The 27,317-nt window shown below is 39.5% G+C and overlaps 1 protein-coding gene across 5 annotated transcripts; it reads right to left on the bottom strand.

Moving 5' to 3' along the window:
- Positions 1-559: 559 nt before the first annotated feature.
- Positions 560-25,912, bottom strand: pik3cd (phosphatidylinositol-4,5-bisphosphate 3-kinase, catalytic subunit delta). Of its 5 annotated transcripts, none has more exons than XM_044122736.1 (23): positions 25,595-25,912; positions 24,605-24,779; positions 23,729-23,957; positions 21,842-22,074; positions 21,356-21,532; positions 17,979-18,134; positions 15,754-15,843; positions 14,658-14,879; positions 11,983-12,079; positions 11,511-11,641; positions 10,870-10,920; positions 10,590-10,757; positions 10,214-10,335; positions 9,971-10,114; positions 9,769-9,868; positions 9,519-9,685; positions 9,124-9,233; positions 7,389-7,467; positions 7,128-7,295; positions 4,491-4,614; positions 3,859-4,004; positions 3,647-3,779; positions 560-2,344 (listed from the first exon to the last, which is right to left on the bottom strand). In XM_044122736.1, exons 2-23 carry the CDS (start codon positions 24,743-24,745, stop codon positions 2,207-2,209), a joined length of 3,126 nt encoding a protein of 1,041 aa, XP_043978671.1. In that variant the 5' UTR covers positions 24,746-24,779; positions 25,595-25,912; the 3' UTR covers positions 560-2,206. The 5 variants fall into 5 exon arrangements, with proteins under 5 accessions (XP_043978671.1, XP_043978679.1, XP_043978697.1 ...); XM_044122744.1 differs by having other exon boundaries at positions 24,605-24,782; positions 25,595-25,911; XM_044122762.1 differs by having other exon boundaries at positions 15,754-15,840; positions 25,595-25,887.
- Positions 25,913-27,317: the final 1,405 nt, after the last annotated feature.

The following is a 27,317-nucleotide window of genomic DNA, read 5'->3' as shown; positions in this document are numbered from 1 at the left end:
GTCTAATCTATCTCAGAGAGTTGTCCGATTTACAGAATTCCTGGACAGGTCGCCAGTCTGTCCAGGCAACACAAAGACATAGTTCAAGACATCACACACACACTCACACCTGAGCTTTAGAGAAACCAATTAATTTGACAGTCATTGTTTGGACTGTGGGAATATTTCTAAAAAAAAAATAAAAAAGAACAGGAGAACATGCAAACTCCATGCAGAAAGACTCCCGGCAAAGAAACATCCAGGACCTTCTTGCTGCAAGGCAAATTCCTCCTGAAACTCACTGTGCAGACATTCTAATGAAATTTAATTTTGTTGCCTTTTTGAGCAATTCTTCTGATGTCAAATAATTTAATGTAAAAGAGAGAGTTGTCCGATTTACAGAATTCATGTCGCAAAATCTAGAAAGTTGGGTCCTTTTACATTTTATTGCAAGTTCAAAATCATCTCTTTGAAATCTGAGCTGTCAACAGATTTGACCAGGACATTGTTTGAAAATACAAAATATTTCTAAATAAAAAAATAAAAAAAAAAAAAAGAATTCCTCCTGTAAATTTCACTGCTGTTAGATCTACAGCTACACTTGCTCTTCTTCTTGTCATGATTGCACAGAGACTCATAATAAGAAGAGACTGTTTAACAATCTATATTTTTAAAAAGGCAAGCAGTCCTTTCAGGACATACAGTGGGGTATGCAGCACGTAAAGTAATAACAATATTAAAAAAAACAGTCTGGAAATAAAATCAAACAGTACACAGCCCCACTTAAGCTGACAAAAAGCACTTTGTGCTGCAGTTAAATTATGACAGTGATTGACCTTAAAAGCATGAAATATTTTCATGTTACCTGGCACATTTGACAAGAATGTCAATGGAAGTGCAAAACTTAAATATCACAACACACACAAACTCACAAACACAGTGAACACTCTTAGAGAGTCTGCATTGTCCACGCTGACCTCTGACATCTACAGTGTGACCAAAATCACAGTATGACAAGCACATCCATAAGTAAATGGCTTTTTTTCTTTTCTTTCAACCGATTGTCTCAAGAAGCAACCCTCAGCATTTTTCCTCTTTCTTCACAAGATATCTTTGCTTAAGAGCATCTTGAGTTTCCTTCCTACTGACTGCCAGTGGCATGCCTCTTTAAAAGCTGAGTTAAGGCATTTCAAATAAAATCCATCAGTTTTACACGAAGCACACTTTCAGGATGGTTTATTACCACCAACACTAGAGCAAGTTGCTATGTTTTGCATAAGAAAAAAAAATGAGGTAAACAAATGAGTCTGACTGTGTTTCTCTCTACAAGCAACTCTTGTGCTGAATACCCGACAGATTGTGAAATCTAGAGTAGTACGTAGGCAGATGCCAGGTTAGCCTGCAACATGTTGTTTCCTCCTGCATCACACTCAAACTTAAGCTAATCTTTTCTTTTTTATTTAAAGAAAAAAAAACCCCACTAACAATGGCATTAAAAGCTTTAATGCAAAAATGACTCTATAGCTAGATTCTGGTCTTCTGGTGACTTCATGAAAACAGAAATGAGAAACTTTGTGCCTCGCATTAGGTTTAACGTATACTGGCACTCAGTAAAGCTTAAAGGCCAATGACACAACAACGGTAAATTAATTTAAAATAAACATCATGAATTTACAAGTTCTCTACACCAATCTAGTTAAATAAAGCACATTATAAAAATACACAACACTGTCGGAGAGAGGCAGTTCAAGACAATATGTGACGGATCCGTTGCCATCCGGTGCGTTGCCGTCTCCCCCCGGTGAGCGACATCTAAAGTCATCCCACAGGCTGTCTGCAGCTCGCTCTCTGCTGAGTAATGCAGTTGCTGAGATGAACTTCCTGTTTCGGTGATGCGCTTTGCAGGAGCAGATGGTTTTCAAGTACCAATTTCACTAAATCCAATATACATTTATGGTCTTGCTTGGGTAAGACAGTTCATTTTGTAGATGGAAGAAAGATAACAGGAGCAAATGTCCTTGACTTTGAAAAGGCCTGTGTTGAAAGGACTGCTGGATGCCTCCGTTTAGTTGTTTCTCAGCCGCCGGCATGTAAACATTTACTACTGTCTGTGTTTGAATGCCATGTGTCAAATAAATTTAGATCCCTCATTTGTTTTTTTTTGTTTTTTTTCGTCAAAAAGTTAAAAGTTATAATTTTTGGCAGGTTTCACCGGTGCGGTGCTCTTTCATGGCCTGTTGTCTTTGGTTAGGGAGTGCATCATCCAGTTGACCTTCGTCTTCCAGCTCTCCCGCAAAGCTTCGTTGAACTTCACTTTGAAATTCTTCAGTGCTTCGTCCTCCGATTTGCCCAGAGCTAAAGAATCCTGTAGACAACGAGACGCAAACGGAGACATGATTCTCATTGTCACTAAACCACTGTAACTAAAAGGCGTACAAGTCTTTTTTCAGGATACCACTATATAAGAAAAGAAAAATCACCCTTTTTTTTTTTAAAAGACGTTAAAATTTTACATCTCAGTTTGTTTTTGTGGTGGAAGTGGCAGGACTCAAAGTGCTCAGACAGGAGAGGTCCTGATATTAGCAGTCGAACCCTAGAGGGCTGCCTTCAGGGCAAATAGCCTGTTTTACTGGGGGCGCAGGCCCTCATGAAGCTCTTTTGATAACATGCCAGATAGCACAGCTCCCACCTCTCCAGATGTGAGAGACTGTAGGCTGTCAGTCGGCTATGTGGGCAAAGAAGGAAAACTCCACGAAGTTATGGTGTTGCGATCGCAACTATTGAAGTAAATTTTATTGTCAGTTGCAATTCTGTGCAAACTTGCAATTTTTACCAGCCATCACAATTTTTCAGGCAAATCTGAACCTTAATGTTTTCTGTACTTCCTTCTTTTCTGACCAGTCACTGTAACTAGGTTGAATTTTGACCAATCACCTTTGACCTCTTCTAATTTATTTTCCTGTTTCACAACGTCTCGATCGTCGAACCTCCAAGATGAAACCATGTGATGGTAACATCTGCCTCTTTTAAAATGTATTCACAATGTGTAAACATTTTAATGTTAACTTGAACAGCCAATAAGGAATTACTTTTTTGCTACTCAGGACAGGTCTTTATTTGTTTTAAGGGTGTTATTTCAAGAAGATCCTTTAAATAATAACTATCTTGTTATTATTTAATAAGATAGTTAAATAATAGCTATTCAACTATTATTATAGTTGATAATAACTCTTGTTATTACTTAACAAGATAGTTATTATCTTGTTAAAGAATGCTACGTGTAGCAATTTAAACTTTTTGGTAAAACAATGTTATGGGAAAAATTTGCTACTTTGACCACAACTTCTTGAAAAAGGTGCCATAAAATCAGCAAGTGTCAGCTGCAATACTCACAAAAAAAACATTGCAACATCCTGAAGGAAATACCTAGTCCTATTGCAGTAAAATTATCTCGCATTGACAATGATAGAAAATCCAACAAATAATGTATTTAACATAATTATGGAATGTACAGTCATTGAGATTCATTACAGTCCTTTAAGAAAAAAATGTCCCAGGAAGCTTTATTTTATAAAATCACAGAGCAGATAAGATGTAGTGCTTTCGATGAAGGTTATCACAATCCTAATCATATACAGACTCATGCAAAACCATCTGAGTTTAGTACCTTTAAATACTGGATATCTTTGGAGGAGGAGAGCTCGGGCAGCCCCGCTGCCTTCATCATGGCGAAGAGGTTGACAAACAGCGTCCCGTTTCGACACAGGATCTTGTAGGCCCTCTCGCAGTATTCCCTGAACCTGACAAAGCAGACAATCGCTGTAAGTATTTAAAGACGTCCCCAGAGCCCCTTGGTAAATGCATTACGCATTATAGTACCTTTCAAACTTCTCACTGTTGTTCGTCCTGCCTTGCTGGATCACATGGACAAAGTCGTACGTCAGGATAAAAGGCACACGCTCCCTGTTGATCCCGAGTTTCCGCTTGAAGTTTCCCAGGATGTGTCCGAAGTCAATGTGAAACAGCTAAATATGAAAGATTATTGTCTCCGTTAGAAAGATTCGCAATGGATAGAATTTGTTGAATATTTTGCTTTGCAGGTCCGCCTCGTTTAACTAGACTTTTCACTGTCGTATAAAGTTTAAGACCTGCACATAATCCAAGAGAACAGATATTATCTCTCCCATGAATGCAAGAGTGGGACTTGACCAAACCTGATCTGCCCTCCGGTTTGGATGTTTTCGACGGCGTCTGAAGAACTGCTGCGTTATTACTCCGAAATTTGAAGTGGGTGTGATTACTAGTCTTAAATATGCTGCAATGCTTCAGATGTTTCATGAAGACTTCCAGGAATTACGTTTCTTGTAACATCTGAAACCTACTTTGCTCCTCTTTCTGAAATCTGCTGCTCGTGGAGAATATGTGGAGGCCTTTTATCAGGGCCAGAATATTCAGGCTAAATAACGCAGCAGAAAAATAATATTGATTCATGTGAGTGAGTTAAATCTGACCTGTCCAGTTTCCTTGATCATGATGTTGTCATTGTGGCGATCTGCAATCCCCAGCACGTAAGTAGCTACACAGTAGCCAGCACAGGAGAGAGTGAAGTCCTCTATCGCTTGATCGAGTTTGTCCCTGGAGAAACATGAAGTCAGAGAAGAAAAGAAAGACAGAATAAATGGGTTTTATTCATGCAGCACATTCCTACTTTTCCAGTTTTTCCCTACTGTTACACACAATGCGTAAAGTATTCACAGAGGAGATCCTGTGGCAGCATAACGATCCTTTCAGTTTAGATGAGTATGGACTCCGCTGTGTTAAGTTCTTGCTAATTTCCCCCGCTCTTCTTTGGTCTCTGCAGCGTTTAAGATAATCACCTTTCTGTTCTGCCGTGCGGTCAGCTGCGCCTGTGCTGCAGAGTGACGTACAACGCCTTTTTTCATTTCCTCCAACAGTCCCATTTCTTCAACGAGCTTTTAGAAAATACGAGACCTTCAGACGGTTTGGCACCAAACATGAAATGTACTCTTGTTTATTGTTCAAGGAGCTGCCGGTGCACTTCGTTCCGTCCTGCTGCAGCGTTGAAACACAGCTCAGAAAAGCAGCAAGATGAATGGGAATCCACCAACCGTACATGTTGCAGCTTTTGGCTGAAACTTCGACGCAAAGGTTGTAAATTAAATATTCCAGTCACACAAAGAACTTTGAGAGGCAGGAAACAGAATGGCCTTATTAAATGATAGATATTTAAAGAGGCCATTCTTTAAATATAGCCAATGAATGGCCTCTTTAAATGGCAGCTGGTTAGTAGAAGTAAAAACAAATATTTCACAGGGGGCTATAAGAATTAAATTTCTTTTCTGGAAAATGACACCACCATGCTACAGAGAGTAAACGTGAAGCCCATATGGACTATATGACTAACATATTTGTGTTGAGGAGGAAATATATTATGGATTATATTAGGTTTGAGTTTGGATCATAGCTTTGTTCACAATCTGCTTAGGTCCAGAAAAAGATGGAGGCTGTGGGAAAAACTCTTTTAACTAAATTTTAATAATAATAAGGGTAAAACTCCCATTGAGGACACATGGAAACCAAATAGGTCCCTGTAAACAAACAAACAAAACAAAAAAAAACGGTGATAAAAAAAAAAAAAAAAAAACATATTTTTTCCCCCCACTTTTAATACCGAAGTCTTTCTTCAGCTTCAGGTCTAAATAGAACTATACAAATTTTAGATTTTTTTTCCTTAAATTTTTTTCTGTCATAATAGCAACTCCTACTTTATCAAGAAAAAATGCTAAATATAATTTACGGAGTGCAGACTGGAGTGCCTAGATTGCATAGGGCTTGTGTTGCAGCAATGCACAACAATATGGTAGAGGAGTGCAAGTTCTGCTGCCAACTAGTGGTTGAATTTGTAATTTCATGAGAGATAAATAAATAAATAAATAATAATAATTGCAGGTGGAAAAGTCATATGTATAAATGTATGTCATGGTTTACTTTAAGTGCTTCAAACATTTGAATTGCCATAAATGGGTGCCTCTTAGGAGAGAAGCCTACATACATCTCTGAGATTATTATAATATCTTTACTGATTAATGAGTTCTTTGATGCTTTTGTAAATCTGGTGAAGTTGCCCGACCTTCACTTTGTTCCATGAAAAGATGTTATCAAATTGTTCTGGCCTCAGCTGGAAACCATTTGAAAAAGACAGGTAATGACTGACATGTCAACTTCTGATTTAACCCATCGTTATATATTATAGTAATCTAATTTAAATTTCACCGAGCAGAAGCCAGCCTTTGTGAACCATCTTTAGCAGAGACTGTCCACAAATTCAGACCAGCAGTTTTAAATTATATTACGTAGCCAAAAATATGCACATATTCATTTCCATTGACCGTATTAAGAAAACTCCTTGATCTAGCAACACATGTCGTCTTCTAAAAAAAAAAAAAAAAAAAAAAAGAATCCTAATTATTTGAAATCCTCCTCAACATTTTTGAGATTTTAACCAATTTTCTTCCCCTCTATTCCAGCACTGGATCCATTGCTCCACTGCTGTGGCATTGCAGATTATTAAGATGAATATGTTATAGCATTAGAGTTGATCTGACTGATGTTAATATTAGTCCACAAAAAGTGTCAGAAAGTGATTTTTACACATCCAGCAGTAAGGCTGCCACACTACGTCACAGTGTACCGTTTACAATTTTGTGCTAAAATAAAGTTGTAACATAACACCACCTTAACATTTTAGTATTTTCATCTTAGCTTATTAACAGACAAAAATTGGAAATAACATCTTGTCTGCCTCCTTGAGATGTGAATTATTATTTCCCAGCTCATGCAGAAAGACGGCACTTTCACATTCACAACTGGGACGGGCCTTATGATGAAGCCGTCCTGGGAGCACTGGGGAGGCCCCTGTGTGGAACTGGGGCCATTTGATAGTAGAAATTCTACATAAACAAACCCCACTGATCCTATGTGGCTTCTTAGAAGCTTAAAATAGTCCTTCGGCGAAAACATAATGCACATAATGCCGTTTTTGAAATACGAGGCAATTGCGCCTTCCAGATCGAATGATAATGTACTGAGATGGTCTAATTCACATTGTTACCATCGACTCTACTCACCCTGGATTCTTGGACTTAAGCCAGTTGAGCAAGGCGTCCTTGTTGAAGGCAGCGGTGGCCGCGCTGTTGCTGCTGTTCCTCTGGATGTTGGCGATCGTGTCGGAGCTCTTCACGATCTCGATGAGCCCCGTTTTGTTCCCGGTGGACAGGCAGCCGTACGGGATCATCCTGACAGCGCGGGGCGGAATCGGCGGGGTTTAGTTTAAAACGAGTTCGTCTCGTTTCCAAAGCATCAAGCAGGATGAGAAAAGCGGATCCCACCTGAGATCCAGGCCTTCCTTCTTCCACAGGTTCTCCATGAGCCGGATCGTCTGCAGGGTTAACATGTCCTGCCGGAGATCTGGGAAAACAAAGCAAGAAAACAAGTGACAAAATTTAAAAATGAGACCAAAAATATCGTAAAATTTACATTGGAGTCAAAAAGTATTCATGCCCCTTCACCTGTTATGCATTTTGCCATATTTCAAACAAAAATGTCAATGCATTTCTTATTTTTTTGATGGCGTTATTATAATTACAGTCACACTTTAAACATTTTTACACAAAAAAAAACATAACAATGGGGCCTATATTTGGATTTAACCCCCTTTATTCTGCAACACCTAAATAAATTGAAAGCAAAAAAATATTTTAAGTAACATCAATGGTAAATAAAGTCTGTATTTTAATTTCAGCATGAACAGAACTGTTTGCTTTGCATTTATATTTAGCAGCTCTGAGTCAATACTTTGTCTAACTACTATCTGTTGCAAAGAAGTTATTTAGGATTCCGGTTTCATTCATATTAAGGATAAAAAAAAATAATAAAAAAAATTCACTTCCTCTTTGCGAAAAAGCCAAGTAAAACTGGATGGAGAAATGCTCCACAATATTAATGCTTTGCCTCAACTTTTGGAGTCTCAAACAGATTTACTTCCTCCCACAAACTCTGACCGCCTTCCTTGATCCGGCTGAAGAAAACTTCCCTGCAGCATGATGCTGCTATCACCACATGTTACTATGACAACTGTGCGTTCAGGATCATTTGCAGTGTTAATTGAGTTCCACATAAATTCCACTTGACCCTGTGTTGGTTTCTTATTCAAATTAACGTTTCCTGTCAAAGGAAACCCAGCAGATTGCGTTGAGATGTGGACTTGCAGGATTCACTCTTCCTTAACAAATGTAAAAACAACACATTATTTTTTTCTTTACCGTTAACAATTATGTGCTGCTTTGTGTAAGTCACACGCATAAAAACCCAAAGAAGCACAAAGAGACGTTTGGTGGTAACGTTATAACATGCGGAAAAGAAAGTTTGCTGGACAATAAATTGTCCACAGATGTTATTGGGATGAATGACAGTATTGTTGTTTGAGACGGTTTTTAAGTAATATTTAATGGTAATGGCATAATAATAATAATAATAATAATAATAATAATAATAATAATAATAATAATAATAATAATAATAATAATAATAATAATGCAAGAACACCTTCTCAAAGATAAGTACATGTTAAACTCTAATGAGCATGTAACACTGTAGCTGGAAGATATTTTAAATATCCAAAAATAAACAACAAAACAACAAATTAAATGAATAATAAAGTCTCTATAAACAAAACTGTCCTTCAAAAAAGGGGTTAGTTCAAACCAAAGCACCAGACTGAAGATTTTTGTCATCCAGGTTTGGTGGAAAAAGACAGAAAAAAATTATAAAATATTCAAATAGGAATTATTGAGTTTAAATTTATTATGTAATAATAAATATTATGTGATTTATTGCTTATTGCAACAGACGTAGTGTGAATACTTTTCTCAGGCAGAGTAGTTAGATTTAGTTTGTTATATTTCAGGTTAAAAGCTTTCAAAAACAGAGGTATGTTTATCTTTTATCTACAGGTTGGAGTTTCTTTTTCACCTTTTGTTAAATTAAAATCACGTTTACTTTCTAAGTTAACGAAGGTCAAGATTTTATGTGTGAGGGGACGTTTTAGCTTCGTCTCATTCTCACCGTCTCCATTTTTGAACATGATGCCGACCATGTCTGCTTGTTCCAAAGGGTTCTTGTACATCAGCCAGAGCGGCTTCATCTTTGAATCCATAAACCTGCACTTGTCAGCGCTGTGAAAATAAAAAGCTCATGTCAATCATGCCACCTTTTAAATTAGTCTCAGAGTTAGTTTTCTTATATTTCCCCTAAAAATTTATATATAAAATACCTTTTAAAATATACATTTATACTGATCATTATTTATCATAAGCAACTATTCATAAAGCAAAACTTGTAGGATTTTAGAGAGAGTAAATAAAGGTGGAGGCATTTCTTATTGTGGATTAACATTAAGACTTTGGTAATTAATCTTCAGAGGGCATAAACCGCTGTGCGTATGTGTGTGTAACGCTAACCAGATCTCAAACAGGATGACGCTGGGGTTGAGCGGCGACAGCAGGTCCGACAGCGCCTCCAGGTACGACTCCTGCCTGATGCACAGCTTCAGGTCGTCCACTGTCATTTTCTGGGAGCCCGTCTTGACGATGTCGCTCAGGGCCTTCATTTTACCCAGAGCCTCGTTCTGGGTGGCGCAGGTTGGGTTTTAGAATAGCGGATACGTTTAACGTGGGAGTCAAATGTCTGACTAAATGAGCGGCGTGTTACCTGTCTGGACAAAAGCTTGATGTGGTGGATGTTCCCCCTGCAGTAAGCCTCCAGAATCAAGCCAAAACGTAAACTGACTGATGCCACGTGAATCTCAGATCTACAATAAACAGCAAAAAATGTCAAGAAAAAAAAAATTATCTTGCATCTTTTAAAAAATATATATAAATAAATACTATTATGAGATAAGACTATGTTTTACTTAAGATGCCAAAACAGAAAGTGTCCTATCCTCCTGTTGGACAGCGCCCTCTCCAGCAGGAAGGTGGTGAGGTCGCAGTCCAGGTAGGACTCGTACTTTAGGACCTGGACCAGCTGGATCAAGTACTGCAGCAGCTCATCGTCACTGTGGAAGTCAAAAAACAAAAACAAAAAACATTTCTTTAATCAATGCTGATATTCATACATAGAAATATTCAAGGCTGTTTTCTGCTAGTCGATGTACCTGAGCTTCTTGAGGCATCTGATAGTGAAGCACCGGACTGCTGGATCAGGAAAGCTGTAGTCCAACAGCTCCAGTGCGTGGATGGCAGGGAGTTCAGGCCAGCTTTTCAGCAAACCCACCATCTGACAAGTTCAAGAAGACAATTTTTACTTTAATTACCGATAAAGCTACCATTTCAGTAAACTAGCTACTTTTTAAAATGTTTGCATTTTTTGAGACTTTTATAGTTGGTGTTGAGGTGTTCAAGTTGAAAGTAAAATAAAAATCAAGAAAACGACCCATTTAAAACTAATGTAGATTGTGGTATACGAGTAAGCTGCACGATTTGAGTCAATAAACAAAACAAACAAACAAAAAAATTTAACTTTCTCCACACCTGAGCTACGTCCTCACGCTTATTCCACTTAGTGATGAGAAGCAGCTTGGACAGGCACTCGGGGAAATAGTCGCGGACCTCGGCTCGGAGCTTCCACAGGAGCTCTTTCTCATCCTCAAAACACTCGGTGTAGTTTTTGTTGTCCATGATTTCTTTTAGTTTCAAGTACTACAAAAAGACAAAGGAGCAGCAGGCAAATCACTCGGCAAGACACGCTTAGTTTCATTTTACTGTAACAGCGTTCAGGTTTTAGAAGTGTGTCAGGATTTTATTGCTTTACCTCGTCTTTGGAGGGAAAAACAGTGTTGCCGTTCATTTCTGGCTCGATCGTCTGAAATGGGTTGGAAACAGGAAAAAAAAATCTATTTCAATAACCAGTTAACATCAATTTTTGTTTTTTTTTGTGGCAAAAACGTGGCAGCCACGTAAATATGCTAAAAATGAAAATAAAAATAAAACATTTCTTTCATTGCTGCAATGGTGCAAAATTACAGAGAATATTTATGAATAATCCGTCCTTTCCAAACAATCAAACCTAACCAAACAATATATTGTCTGTAAAATTTGGGCATGTTGTTCTTTTCTCAAAATTGTACTTAATATACAGTTAAATATTAATACTTCATGTCTGCACACCTTGAAAAGTTGAAGTCAAATTAATTGCTTGTGCAAACAGCGATAATGTGGGCGAATGTCGCTGATTGTGATTTGTTATTTTGAGGACATTTATCTAGTACAAAAATCGCTGCTTGAGGAAGAATTACTTCAAACTTCAGAGATGTCCAGTGGATCTGGTAACTTTGAAATTGCTATACACTACTTCCTGCTTTTAGGGGGTGTAAACCTGATGTGACATCTTGGAATAATAACAATAAAAATAAGAATTATAAGGCTGCCCATATACATTTAGGATAAAACGACCTTGTCAAGGGGAGGATAGTAGAGCGGATGAGGCCGGATGTTAGGGAAGCGAATGAGGAGTCCGGCGGCGCTGTCTACGTTGGGATTCTTCTCGACCGTTCCCATCGGGTTCAGCAGGTCATTTTTGTCATCTGCGGTGAACAAAATTGTGCGTTAAAACATTTTTGCAATGAAGGTAAACATGTCATGAGAAAAAAAATGTTATCTGCGAATAACCCTCAGACTGAACATGAAAACAGTATCTACACAACAAGAAGCGACTGCATTTTAAATACCTCTGAATCTACCAAACAGCTTGTCTGTCAGCAACTGACAACACAGAACGTGTGTAAATACGCTGGGTTTATTTTGCATCGCTTCCCACTATGGGTATTTCTGATGGCATCATTTGCTCCTGGGTGTCGGTGAAAGATGCTGCGATCATGTCAAGTGTTTTTAGAGATAGGGAAATGTGAGACTGAACAGGAAGTACCAGGTACAGATGGCCACATGGATAAGAGGAACTCCCCGGTCTTCAGCTGGTCCTTGTAGTCGAACACCATGGTGTTTACCCAGGCAATCGGACAGTCCTGGAAACATGCAGCGGTGGTTAGGTTTCAGCGATAAACAAGTAGTCACAGCATATGAGAAATACAGCGAACAGGATTGGGTGATGGCTTTTTAAATTTACCTAAAAATAAAACAAAAACCTTTTACTCATTCAAACTTTTTTCAAGTAATTCTGTTTTTTGACAGGACATCCTGATCTGATGGTGAATATATGCCTACCCTTTGCGTTTAAACTCATGCACAATTGGGTCAGTCAGTAAATCCACCTTAGAATGGCAATATATAAACCAAACTAAAGGCTTTGGAGTGGCCTAGTCAAAGGCTGGTCTTGTCCCATTGACATGGTATTGTATTAACTTGAACAGGCCGTTCATGCAGGAAAACCTTTCTGCAAAGAAGAGTGCGGAAATATTCTTCCATATTGATTTAAGAGGTCGCAACTTATGGAAAACTCTTAATGGAAGATGTTGCTGCCAAGATTTAGGGAGTATTTACTTTTTCAACGTAAAGAATACCTTAACAAAAAATACTAATAGTTTGAGCATACTTTTGTATTAAGTCGTGTAATATGTTTAGTGAACTGACAAAAAAAAGCAAGAATCCTTTGTTTATCCATGTTGGATTAATAGCGTTTTCTCATAGCACTGCCTTTATTTTGTTCAGCTTGTGCTAATTATACGATATGGACACAAAACCTTTGCAGCTTTAACAAAAACATTTTCTGGTTGTCATTTCTATCATGACAGATAAAAGGAACTAAACTCCAGGCAGGCCTTAGAAACAACAACTTTCGTTAGTTCATCATTTCTCAAAAAACGCAAATATATCCGAGTCGAGATGCGCGCAGATAAAAACAGAGGCACAAACAAGTCGAGCTAAAATAGCCGCACTTCCGTCTGCCGTCTGGCTGCAGGGCTTCTCCTCCGGACATCAGAAAAGAGAAGTGGCTACGAAAGCAGAAGCGGCTTCGGTACCCGGGAAACACACCTGGGCAACTTGTTCAGGGAGGCGCACCCAAACATGCTGCCAGCAGCTGCTGCAGCGCTGTCATAACAAAAGATGCTCAGACCACAGCTGCAGAAAAAAGGGGAATTTGTTGCTCACCAAGTGGGTGTGGGGAAGCTTCTTTACCTTTCACACTGGTTTCACAGTTTAGTGCGGAAAGCATCAGCTTGACAAATGGACAGAGGAGAAAACTGTTCACTTTGATAGAACTGGTTAGTCGCAGGGGGACTGGTTCGTGAAATAAGAAGATAGCGGTTACCGTCCTTCAGCTTTGTTTCATTGCAAAGCAGGTGTTGACGACTAGTTTCAGACGGTGCGCTACATCTTGAACTAAAACCTCCGTTTGTCCTTAAACGAATGAGACGGCACCATGGTGCTCTGTATGCGAGAGGATTTGAAATCATCCAAGTTTCTGTTCTGATTCTCCGAGTCATGCTTTCTTTACATTGAATGTTTCTAGATGTGAAGAAACAGAGAGAGAATCATGTCCCTTCTAAATGATAATTTTTAGACCTTATCTAAATCTGTCATTAATCAAAACTGATCAAGTTTTTTTTTTTTTTTTACATAATATCAATCTTGATGAAAAGCGCCACATAACTTTGTCTCAATCATTTCTGATCTTTAAATTTCATTTGCAACCATAAACTACTCTTCTGATTTGTAATTTGTACAAAGGGAATGAAATATTAGCAGTTTTTTCTATGCATTTCACAGAATCCCCAACACAGTAGTGGAATCTGTGGAAAAACTTAAAAATCAATGTCGTACACACACTCTCCATCCAACATGACGGGGTTGGACAATTTTGCAAAGTAAAATGGGCCAAAATACAAATACAATCTAGACGTTTCCCATTTTTACTGGTGAAGACTTTTTACCAGATCATTTTCCTTCTGCTTCACTACATTATGTTGGTCCGTCACATAAAATATCAATAAAATACAATGTGGTTTGTGGTTGAAATGTGACAAAACGTGACAAATTTCAATGGGTTTAAAGAATTAAGCAAGGCTCTTGTGTGTCATTTGATCTTCATGCTGTTTGTGGATATAAAGGAGTGTGCTGGGACTGAAATATGAAATAACTAGATTAGATAAAAAGGATTCCATCCAAAGTACAAATGACTCAGAAATCAGAATCAACCAGTAACTGGTATCTTGATTTCTGAATCTAATGTTTTCAACGAAAACTGACGTGCAGATTTACACAGAATAATAAAAAAATGGTTCCACAGTGGGAACGATTTGCTTTGAGCTACTATAGGCCGTCGCAGCGTAAGCTCCAATGTCTAGCAATGAATAAAAAGTCCAGCTTTAAGTGTGTGGGTATCAACTGTGAGTATGTATTTAGAATTCCTTCCTTCCTTGGACTAATGTGCAGATAAAAGAGCAAAAGCGGATGAGACGCTAACCGCAGCCTTGCCACTGAACACACTTGCACAACCAGACGCAGCAGCAGAACACACCCACAGAGCACACACAGACAATACCCACCAAAACACAAGCAGAGAGTGTGCACCTGCCAATTCATTTTACACCCGTCAGCCTGAGCATCAGCCTGCTAAATCCCAAACCCCGACGGGCCACTTACTGCTTTCTTGTTCTTCTTCTTCGTGCCGCGGGGTTTCTTGGTCTTCTCGATGACGGCGTAGAGCGCGAAGCAAAGGCGGCTCATGCGCGGCAGGTCGGACACGTTTATGTCGAACTCCAGCCTCTGGTCCCACGACGGCTCGGAGCACACCGTGACCTCCGCGCTCGTCATCATCTTGCACAGGAGCTCGCTGCCGTGGAAGAGGCCCGCCTGCACCACGAGCTGCATTGGAGCAAAAACAAGCAGACGCACATTTACACATTTGCGGGGGTGATTAGAACAAGGCCGCCAGCTGCAGTCTGGATGCTGCGTCGCTTAGCTGTTGCGTGAGGATGATTGTTTTTGGAAGATTCACAGAATTGGCGATAGATGATTCAGAGCTTCCTGTGTCACTGGAGTTATGAGTCAAAGGGTCGACGCTCTTAATGTAAACAGGTTGCTGTGACTCAGTCCAGGAAGCGTCACACAAAGCATAGTATTACAATTGAACAAACAATATGTTCATCCTAAATTAGGAAAATCTTAATCTATATTTTGTAATTGTTAACGTCTCTATATGCCAGTGGCCCAAAGGAAGGCAGCATGCTAACTTTGGCATGAGTCACGAAGTTCACACTCTTGACAATAAAACGTGTAGGTAGTTACGCAGTTTGTCATGGAGTGGAAACACAAAACACAAAAGAAGGAGGAGGATATTTTTTGCAGATCAGGCCGACACGCGAAGGGTAACGAAACGCGTGCGACGAACAGCCATATAAAGAAGCGCATCTGAGAGCAAGAGAAGGGGAAAGAGCACGAAGCCCGCCTTTTTTCTTAGAATTTAGGCCTCAGAGTGAGACAGAAAAAGCCAGATAGGCCCTCCCCACTTCCTGTTTTGAAGTTTTAACCAACCGACTTGATGAATTATGGGAAACGTGCGGTTTGGACATGTGACCCAACCCCCGTCCCCCACCCCCATCGACGTGCCCCCCCTTTTTGCCATTTGCATGTCAACCTGACAGTTCCTACAACTGAAGTTGAGATATTGGTAAACAAGCGAATGCCACATTTCAATGAGCAGCAGAGTGAGAGAAAACCTCCATGAAACCACACCGACCTTCATTCCCTCGTCTGCATTGACTCTGCTCCCCTGAAGGAGGTGAATGTAGAAGGGCTCATTTATGGACCAGAGGGAGGAGGTGTTCTGCTGCAGGAGAGAGAAAGAGAAAGAGGAGGATAGATTATTCTCTCTCTCTTTTTTTTTTTCTCTATTTACCTAAAAATAAATTTGCATTCTCTGCCTTCTGTGTAATCTAAGTGGTGAAGCTCTTGGCGCAGTTTCCTGTTTGGCAACATGTTCAAAGTGCACAACAAACTTACTCTTTCAAAAGTAAGCAAACAAAACACCACTGCAGTTCTGAGCTGTCAAAAAAAAAAAGAGAGAACAAGAAGCTCTCTACAAAAAGTAGCCTAAGTTAATTTCTTCTGGTTTGAATAACGGTTGGATTCCTTTATATTTAATTACAGCAAGTGAAAGTAAGCTACCTACTTCGTTTGCTAAGGTGAAAGGCTTCTAAAACTGTGTTGCATATGTGCCTCTGGATGGCTTTAGAGACGGTGATTTGAGTGCAAGACTAAAACTCAAATTGAATTACACAAATAAAGACCTTCAGACTTGACCTAGACTTGTGCCCTGAAGACGTGAGACTTGACTTTGAGTCCTAGTTTAAGACTCAAATATTATTTACATGTATAAAGAAAAAAAGGAAGGAACTAAGTGAGCAACAGATCCCTCTGATAGGTGATGCACCGCAGCGTATGTTTTACTCAGAAAGAATGCGCTTGATTATTAGTCAGTGGCTGGGCCTGTCACGATAAGACATTTTGCTGGACGATAAATTGTTCCAGAAGTTATCGCGATAAACGATAACATTGTTGTTTTGAGACCATTTTTGAGCAATATAACGGTAATGGCAAAAATAATAATGCAAGAACACATTCTCAAAGGTCAGTAAACTTAAAATTATAACAAACATTTGACACTGGAACTGGAAGACATTTTAAATATCCAAAATAAATAAACAACACAGCAAATAAATTGAATTTTGTAAACAAAATTATTCTTCATACAAAGGGCTGGTTTAGACCAAAACTGAAGAATTTTATCTTCTGGTTTTTGGTAGAAAGAGGGAGAAAAAAAATAGATAAACGATAAATCATGCCAAATGGAAATTACTGAGTTTGTTTTAACTTATCATGCGATTGACTCATCTGTTGATTATTGTGACCGGCCTATCAGTGGCATTTGTGAATTATGGGACGTTAATGGCTCGTAACAATCATAATAATCACCACATGAATGGTTCTCCAAAGGAATGACTTTGGAGAATTTCATAACAAAATACACTTAACCATAACTTCCTACATTATCTCGTTTCTGTCTGAAATCCTAAAACTAAAAGCACTTCCGGTTCCAATCGTTCAGATGTTCAAAACTTATTTCATTTCTACACAGGAACTCAAAATTTAATATAAATATTTCATATTACATTTGATAAAATTTTCAATATAACATGAGGAAGACTTCAGGAGACTAAACTCAATGAGAAATTGATAAAGGACGACTGTTAATAAATATTCAAAATTGAAAGATAATTAACAATGTTTTATTAATTATTATAGCATAATTATAAGAGTCCTTAACCGATGATGATGCAGGGTTAAAGAATTGAGGACTCTGACTTTGGGCGAAAAAGACTGAATCAGAAAAAAAAAGACTTGTGATCATCTCTGATACAAACATACAAGCTAACAACACATTTCTCTGCTTTTTCCACTTTCACACTCGTTTCCTAAATGAATCAGCTCAGTGTGCGCAACAGACTTACTGAGACATGCTGACAGAAATCAAGCCTAAACTATTTACTGCAACTACCACTAAGAATTATGTGCAAGGCAGCCATGTTGGATGTTTGGACACGGTTGGTGCAAAACCTTGAAAGGATTACGACGTTCTGCTAATTTCTACCAACTTCAAACCTGAAATTTTTAACCTCCGAGTAGCCTTTTAATCAGTGAATAAAATTGTTACAATTTTGGCATTTTTATCTTTTCCTTAAATTTTAGTGAAAGTAAACATTCGCTTTAATTCAATGACTTTACCAGAAAACTGGTAAAGTCTAACCCCTGCTCAACCTTTGGATAATTTTGCATTTATTGAGACGCTCCGTCTGATGTGCGTCATTTTGCACTGTAGTTGTAAGCATGCTAAAGTTCACAGGCTGGTGGAGGATTAACTGGAAACAGAGAGCGCTGCTGGGTTAATGGGCGACGACTCCTTACCTTCTTCAGGGGCAGAGGGGGCGGTCTGGACAGGGAGCGGGTCTTGTACATCTGGCTGCACACTCTGCCCTGATCCTCCTGGTATTTGCTGATGGTGCAGTGGTGCACCATGGTAAGCTGGGGGTTCTGACCATTCCTCAAACAGGAGAAAATGTACTGGGGAGAAAACAAAAGCGACAAGAGGACTTTTTGTTTTGTTCTGTTTTTTGTTTACCGGTAGAGCAATCAGTCAGCTCAGCAGCCACAGATATTTCCCAGCGCCCTGATGGCACTGGTTAAACTCCTGAAGGCTGTTCATTTGTTGTAAGTTAATGCAGTGAAAATCTCATTATGTGTGGATGGAAGCAGTTCCTCTCTGCAGCACTGCCGGACAGATATGAGTCACTCCCATCAGGTAGCTGGGGTTTCAAAATCAACAGGGGAGCCTCCTGCCACCAAATGTCTCAACTCAAGCCGCGTCTGATGCGACAGCCGCCTCTGTGTCGGACCACCCACACGGGTCCAAACTAACATACAGACGTGTGAATGAACACGCTTTCAGCTGCTACAGTTTTTCCTTAAGCCCAAACTGCAGATCTGAAATGAAACCAACTGATTATGGACATTTTCACTTTTTGTTACAACTGTCTGCATAAGTGTGTTTTTTTTTTTGCTTGTTTTTTTTAATTTTTTTTAAGTGACAGCTTAAAATTAGCTACAGGCGTGTATATTTGCTTTGAATCCCTGTATAAGAAGGACATAAATGATGCGAGGTTGCTGGCAGCTCTGCAAGACATTTATTCATGGAAAGAGAGAGAAGGAGAGCAAGAACGAGAGAGAGAGAAAAAGAGAGAGAGAGAGAGAGAGAGAGAGACAGCCTGTTGGAGGAATTACTGTGACATCTGTGCTAAGCGCCTCTCTGCAGCAGGTCCAGAAGGCTTGAGAGCGTAGGAACAAATACAGCAAACTATAAAAATATCTGATTTGGTCTGAATGAAACTACAGTTTGGGAAACGTTGCTTCAGAAACACAAAACTCAACCAGGAAGGCAACAATATTTGAGTCCAGAACAAACTGATTTCCTCATTTAGACACCCAGCATCCATGTGAAGAATATTGGCAGTAACTTTCACTGTTACATGAAAGTGAGAAAAATTTATCTTTAAACTATCTACACTATTTTGGATATTTATTTACAAACAGCATTTGTAGTTTAACAAACACTTAATTTTTCAATACGGCACATTTCTGCAGAGCAAAAATGTTTTGTTCCTGTCACTTTAAGGATCCCCCTCACCAAAAAGCAGTCCAATCTAATTGATCTGTGGATTTATCCAAAAGGTTTATTGAAAAAGGAATAAATAGCAAACAAACCAAAAAAAAAATTGTTGTCAGAAAAGCCATCATATACCAAAATTAAAGACTAAAGGAAACTAAAGATTAGCCAGAAGTTGAAATTAGTCAATTCTCTGTTCATTGCTTGTTCAGACATTTAAAAACATTACATTTTCCCCCTAATTATTGAATATCTTCAAACTAAAAAAGCAGTTCCAGGTTATAAACCATAAATTGACTGCATAGACTCTGATGCACTTTTTTGAGTTCAATAAAATAAGGTGAAGGTCAAGAACATATGTCAAATTTTCCAGGATAATAAATTGTCCCAGAAGTTATCGCGATAAACGATAATATTGTTGCTTTGAGACCATTTTGTAAGTAATATATAATGGTAATGGTATAATAATGCACAAATGCATTCTGGAGACTTTTGACATCCAGTTTTTGGTAAAAAGAGAGAAAGAAAAGAGAAAAATTTAAAATTTTTGTTCTAACTTATGCGATTAAATTTATTGCTTATTGTGACAGACCTGGCGCCTTTCCCATGGATACACTGACATGTGGCCGCAGACTGAAGCTCATATTAGGCTCACAACTTTCTGATTACCCTTGAAGGACAACTTGGGAATTATCCTGTAATTTCTTTCTTCTGTTTTTCCTCCAAAGTATTCAAAACTCCTAGCTCTTACCTGCAGCAGGTTTTTGCTCATTTTTGTGTCACAGTCCCCAAGAAAAATAGATAAAATCAGTTACAATGCGCAAAAGCAAATCTACAAGCTGAAGCAGGGAGCTGGGTTTTCTGAAATTCTTGGGGTTACAAGAAAATAGAAATAGTAATACAAAACTAAATGTATTGCATTGCATTGCATTGTATGCCATTAGTTTTGGACACTGAATAGTATCTCATAAAATTTGGACAATATTTTCAGGCTAAGGAGAGGGTGTAGGAGCTGCAGCAGCAGTGGAGTGGGTGGCGTTTCATCCTCATTCAGCTATCCCACTGCAACATCATTTAGAAATTAACATAGTATTGCCGCGTTGATAACATCGCTTCTCTCTTACTGGTAAATTCTCAAGTGAAAGCCGATTAATGGAAAATGATAGCTGAAAAATCTAAAAATAGCTCCTTAAGATAACATATTTCCTTGCAGAATGATAACGGAAAGCTATGAGAAGTTGACACGAAGCTTCAGCCAAGCTGAGCAAACGGCAGAGGTTGGTCTTTAAGTATTAAAAACATTGTTACGATATATAATTTGAGGTTTTGTGACATGAAACAGACAAGGACGAGAGCAGGGAGACAGACGACACGATGTTTGGTCCAGGTGATAAAAAGCAGGAATAGTTATGACTGCTAACGCTTAAAACTGGAGACAAACCAATCAGGTGTCTTTTCTCGGTCAATACCGATTATAGGTTTTATTTTGAGGACTGGCCTGTTAAATCAGACCTTTTTCCAAGGATCATAAAACATAAAAGAGGAAAAATGTGCAGCAGCTTTTAATAGAAGCAATAGTTTTGTGAGTGTTTTTAGTTTTCTATACATTTAATGAACAGAAAAAAGAAAGTGGCAGGGAAAGAATTCCCACCAGTAGCCAATCGATCAGTGCATCTCTATTCAAGCCCCCCACGTCACATAAACAGAAACTGAAACATGAAATAAAAATGACTTTCATCGGCGTACAGTCGTGTGTCTGACTGCGCGCTCAAGGTCAAGGCCGACATCTCTTTACAGAGTTATAATTGTGCCGAGAGCTGGAATATTCTGAAAGCAGAATGATGTTTTCATTCAGTTCAGATTTCTTTCTGCAAAAAGTCTTGGCGCAAAAAGATAGAATCCACATTTCCACTCTAACCTAAAGCCATCATGTTTTATTCTTGCCTCTGGAAAGCTTAAAGGGACTGATCGTGACAGCAGCAGCTGTTTTCAAAGATTACAACTTTCAATTTATCATAAATTGCATGTTTATGGAGATTCATATGTTAACGTGTTGGGTTGGGTGCAGTTTTAGCTTAAACATTGAACATAAACAACATTGACCAGGTGTGTTTTTCCTCACCTTGAACTGGCCCAGCGGGTGTTGGCCATAGATGAACTCCCATCTCCCGTTGACCTGCAGGGTGTAGTCCTGGGGTTCCTGTCGAACCGAGCGGAAGACGGTGGCCTTCTTTTTCAGAGCGCTCTTCATCAGAGCCACAGGGAGATCCTGGGCGTCCTGCTGCAGCATGAAGCTTTCCTGCAAGAGCCAAACGTAAAAAAAAAAACAGAAAAAAAGACAAATTTTAGGTGTCAACTTTAAAGTAAGTAGCCGTCGAGCTTGTTTTTTTTTTTTTTGAAAGATGTTTAGAAGGCTGGGTTGATGCAGTGGGTGGGGGATTTCCAAATTATCTTAATGCTGCCTTAAAAAAAAAGAAATCAACCCCCACATTAAATCGACTCAAGTCGGAACCGTTGTTTTTCCAATCAAAGCAACAGCGCTCTTTGTGAGATCAACGAGCGTTTGCCAAGTTGACTCATAACCCAGCAAAACAGCAGGACGACTCACATCGCTTGACTCAAACTTGACATTGACGAAGAGCTTTTTGCTGTGCTTTGATTTGGAGCTCCCGCCGGTCGCCGGGGAGCTGCACGGCTCAAGCTCGCACGGGAAGCTGTACTCCATCCACCGTTGCCACGGCAAATTCTGCCGCTCCAGGGACTTCTCCTCGCAAAACGTCCGCATCTTGGTTCGAAACTCGTCCACCTCGTGGTTCTTCTGGGCTTCGAACTCGTGAAGACCTGGCGGTTTGTAAAGGAAAACGTTTTAGACGTGCGACGTTGCAAACACAACAACCAATCTCTCTGGCGGAAATTAAGCTTCACTTTTTCGCAAAGTGATGAAAAACAATAAATAAACAATCAAAAGACCCTGCCTGGGGGAGATGAATGATTTTTAAAAATTTTCATTAATTCATTAGATTATTTTAATCCTGTTTTCTGTGGTGTGAATTTACTGATATAGATAGATAGATAGATAGATAGATAGATAGATAGATAGATAGATAGATAGATAGATAGATAGATAGATAGATAGATAGATACATTAGATATATAGATATAGATATAGATATCTATATCTATAGATAGATATAGATAGATAGATAGATAGATAGATAGATAGATAGATAGATAGATAGATAGATAGATAGATAGATAGATAGATAGATAGATAGATGATAGATAGATGATAGATAGATGATAGATAGATGATAGATAGATAGATAGATAGATAGATAGATAGATAGATAGATAGATAGATAGATAGATAGATAGATAGATAGATAGATAGATAGATAGATAGATAGATAGATAGATAGATAGATAGATAGATAGATAGATAGATAGATAGATAGATAGATAGATAGATTTTATTAAGAGCAACTCTTGCTAAATTCCTGCTTTATGCAAGAAATTTCTTAATTTTCTTTGGGGGAAAAAAAAGCTGAACAAATTCTGCTAACGACTACTTTAGTTTATTCGCACATATCTGCTAAAGCACTTTCTGAGGTTCTTATTTCCCCTATCTGACAAAGAAGTACGCAAAAGAGAATAATTCAGTTTTTCTTCCCAAATGCATCAATGTGTGCAACATTGAAGGCTATAAAGGGACAGATAGGAGATTTTAAAATGTGGTTCAAACAATAAAAGGAACATGATCACATACAGAGGTGGTAGAGAACTATCTGTGCCACTATGTTAAAGTGATTCAAACAGTAAGAAGTGATAATAAATAGACAAGTTCTGCAACTTCTGAAGCAGCCATATTTGATGTTGCTCTGCAACTTTCCAGAGATGCAAATCTTTCAGTGTCTAGCAATCCGATTGCAATTTTCATGGTCAATTCGGAAATTATTTTTGATTCAGAATTATTATTTTTTTTTTTTACATTTATTTAAAGTAATTCTCTACTGTGACATACAGTATCAACTCCCATCAGTTTATATTTGAACAAAAATAGATTTGTGCATAAAATTCAAAATAAAATAGAAATGTGAGCATTGGCTAAGTCTAACTTGCTTTTCCTTAAATAAAAGAAAAAATATTAAAGAATGATTCAAAACATATTTCTACAAAAACAATTAAGTGGACTAACATCGATTTTTGAGCATTTTTGAATCCATTCAGAATTCCCAGGCCTAGGAATAGCGACTCTCTACAGGTTCTCTACAACCTTCAGCGTTCCCACTCAGACTTCAGGGGATTTTCTTGCTCCATTTCAAACCGGAAACTCAGAAAATCCGACTTCCAGGCACAAAGAGAATGCACCATTGTATTAGATGACTGGGGTTTTCTAGTTCAGGTAACACTCTGACCTCTCATAACCTCAGAGCAGGTCATGCCAGTGACAAAGCGCTCCAACAGAACCGTGGCGGCCCGTGGGAGACGGACTAACCTTTGCCAATGAGCAGACTGATCTGGGCGTTGGTGAGCTTCTCGCCGCGGTCGCCCTCCCTCGCCACCAGCCTCAAAACACACATGAAAGGCCGCACGTCGCTGATCCTCCTCGACTCTTCCTCCAGCTCCTCCCGCTCTGCCGTCTGGTTGATGCAGGTGAAGACGTACAGGTCTGGATCACCCAGTGCACTGAACAGGGCCTCGCGGCTGGCGTTTTTCCAAACCATCTGATGCACATGCAAAAAATAAAATAAAATAAAGAAGAAAACAACAAAACTCAGAGCTCTCTGTTGCAGAAACCAGTAACACTTGGCGAAATCTGCTGATCACATACAGAGTTATTCCAATAAAACCACTGAGTTCCCTTTTGACAAGGAAGGGATTTCGTCTTTCAATAATCTTCCCGGGGCCTCAGAGAGAGAATCATTACCCAACGCGGCTGAATGAAGCAGCATGAAGTGGCAGAACTGTTGGCACACTCACACTTCGCAGCAGATCTGGCCGTGTTCGCTCTGGGAAGCATTTCTGCAGCTCCCTCTCGAATCGCTGGATGAGAACCAGCGAGCGCTGCTTATTTTATTTAATTTTTTTCTTATTAGTTTAATATTTGAGCCACATCTTAAGCCAGAGAATTACTTTAAAAGTAACTTAAAAGGATGCATTGTGAGTGATGACAAACAGCTATGGTTGCGTCTGTGCTGTCATCTGAGCCACAGAGCATATCTGCAGTCAATTGATTAAAGCCCATTCATGATGCAGGGGCATCTTATGATCTGTGAACAATGTTGGATATAACAAAGCAAAAAAAACAAAAAACAAAACAGAAAACACCAATATTGAACCAAGAGAGGTGAACTGAAGTGTGGAGACATACTTTCTTGATGTTTCTGATGGTGTCGTTTCGAGACACGGGGAAATTCAGGAAGATCCCGGTGGGCAGCAGGAAGTCCATGAAGATCTCCTGGTCTCCGTCCTGCTCCCACTCCTCCAGCGTCCCATACTTCCCCGGGGGCATGGTGATGGCCTCTCATTTACCGTCAGCTCCCCTGCTGCTGGCCGGAAAACAACAAGCCAGTCAGAGGAAGTGGCGGCCAAGCTCAACATGATAGGCCCACGATTAACATATGAGCACTAAGCAAAACCGTCCCAGCTCATCTGATGGAGGAGGGGGATGTGTAGTTCAAGTGTCAAGCCAATGAATGACATGAAGTACGACAGCAAAGCGGGTCTCGCTTCTTATTCTCGTCAGGTTTGTTCTACAATAACAGATTTCTAGTGAATATCATACATTTTTCTGTGCATGCTGCTCTCAGTTGGATGCCACTGGCTTCGATTTTTTATGTTTTGTTTTTTTTAATAACTGCTCTAAGGTCCGTATTTCCACCGACAGAAATACTCAGAGGACAAATAAAGTCAGGACAAACAACACGTAAACTTCAGTTCAACTGAGCTAAACCATACAGTGCATACAGTCTTGAAAGCTGCTTCTGCTTCCCACAAACCCCACTGAGCAGTTTGACGGTTTGCCTTGAACTCAAACACCATGTTTGATTTTACTAAGAGGAAACGTGCGCTGAGAGCCGCTCTCTCTCTCTCTCTCTCTTTCTCTCTCTCTCTCTCCCCCCCTCTCTCTGTCTCCGCCGATCAGAGCTGGCTTAAAACAAAAAACGCGTCTCACTTCAATCTATGATTCCGTATTCGTATATTTACTGCGCTGGTGCTGGGAAATATTAAATAAAAATAAAAAAAACACGAAAGGAGGGGAGGGCGAGTGGGAGAGAGGTAAAAAAAAAAAAAAAAAGCCTATATTGAAACATTCAGCAACTCGGGTCCAGTTGACATGATGGCGAAAAGCTTTGCCAACCTGTTGGCGCACATTCCTTGCCAGTCAGCGCCACAGCCCGGTCATCTCCTCATGGTCTCACCGCGGCGAACATGGAAGCTGGAGCATCCCGACGAATCTGGCCGCTGCTCGGAAATCCACCTGCTCGGGCCGGGCTGCGGGCGTCTTGCGCGGCTCCAGCAGCTCCTGCGAGGCGGCGACGGCGGCGGTAAAGTGTCTCCCTGCTTCGACGCGATGCGCTGTCATTCATGCGGTGACGCTGTTGCGCTGCTGCGCTGCGGGGCCAAGGGACCGTCCGCAAAGAGACGCTGCAGAAACGCCTCCTCCTCCTCCTCCTCCTCCTCCTCCTCTTCCTCTTCCTCAGAGGTTACGCTGTAAGATAAGCTCCGTTAGTTTAGCATCAGTAAACATGTAGTTAAAGGAAGCCGTAGAACCTGTTTGGTTTTTGTTTATCTTTTCTGAAGCTGATTAAAATGCAAGGGGGTCCTCCAGAAAGTTTTGTGAACGGGGCACGGCAAATTAAAATGACTAAAACTCAGGTTTTACTCATTTTAATTTGATTTGTTATGAAGAAACCTAAAATGTAGGTCCGATTTTTTATTTTTTTTAAAGAATCTTAATCTTCCTTTGGGTTCCTGTCGCACACCATAGCGCTGAGTTAAAGCTGCAGTATGGCACTCCTTTGGAAGAAAATATTGAATTTAATTTATTTTTTTACATATTTGCTAAAACTGTCATTATGTCTTGACAGTATAATATGAGACAAATAATTAATGAAAAAAACCCAAGCCCCTCTGCTTTCTCCCTGCAGTCCAGCTGCCATTTGCAGATATTCACTGCTTGTCAGAAACAACCAATCAGAGGCAGGAGGAAGGTCTCAGTGCTGTCAATCATCCTCATCCCACCATCGCCCTTTCTCTCTGCTACATTAGAGAGAAAGAGGATTCACAGCTGGTTCACCGCACCATGCATCATAACTAAACTGCTACGAACATTCAGTCTAGTTAGCATAGCTACTGACAATGACAGGTAAACAATTTTTCTGGAGCGGTAAGTTTTTTCTTTGCCATTATCATACTTAGCAGCGCATACACAGGATTGATTGACAGCGCTAAGCCACTCTTGGCTCTGATTGGTTGGCTTTGACAGGGAGCGGTGCATTTCTGCTGACACCAGTAGTAACACTTGGTGGAAGCTCGATATTTTCACAGATTATCTGTTTTATATTGTGCTGTCACAACATGATGATAGTTTTAACAAATATGAAAAAAAAGAAGATTTTGTTTTTTAAAAAAGTGCCCAGATTCAGCCCTATGTATTTTTTCCATTAAGGTTTGTCCAAACAAACTGCCTGATCTAAAAGGGATGTGTGCTCAGACTTTGAATCAAATAACTATAAGGTCCACAAAAAATATCAATAATACCAGAAAGAATGAACCATAACACAGATAGCTTTATTTGAACCAATGTTATCTTTGTTCCAGAGGAGGCGACAACATCAATGTGTGTGTCAGTTTTTTTCCTTTTCATAAAAAATGTCCAAAAATGTTCAGCACAAACATTAATTTCCCGTCAGAACTACTAGACTTCCACTTTTGTGGCTGAGTTGTTCAGAGACACAGAGGACGTGATACTGACAAGAACATGACAGATGAGGAACAGAGTTGAACCTGTGCGTGCACATAGAAAGGAATTAGTTTTCATATGAAATGCCCACTTCTAAAACTCTAGACCTAAATATTAT

The sequence above is a fragment of the Gambusia affinis genome, linkage group LG01, assembly GCF_019740435.1.
Source record: "Gambusia affinis linkage group LG01, SWU_Gaff_1.0, whole genome shotgun sequence".
Classification (NCBI taxonomy): Eukaryota; Metazoa; Chordata; class Actinopteri; order Cyprinodontiformes; family Poeciliidae; genus Gambusia; species Gambusia affinis.
The sequence above is the reverse complement of the archived record's forward strand: the minus strand, read 5'-3'. Positions and strand labels throughout refer to the sequence as shown.

Bases quoted from the DNA above. Each gene is read 5' to 3' on its own strand.
- pik3cd (XM_044122736.1), bottom strand. From the start codon at position 24,745: ATGCCCCCGGGGAAGTATGGGACGCTGGAGGAGTGGGAGCAGGACGGA. The intron at 14,880-15,753 runs GTCGGTGTGGTT...GCTCCAATGCAG, and splicing joins ATGCAGACGAGGGAATGAAG to CTCGTGGTGCAGGCGGGCCT. The intron at 9,686-9,768 runs GTAACACGCCGC...TGCGCCACCCAG, and splicing joins TCAAGCTTTTGTCCAGACAG to AACGAGGCTCTGGGTAAAAT.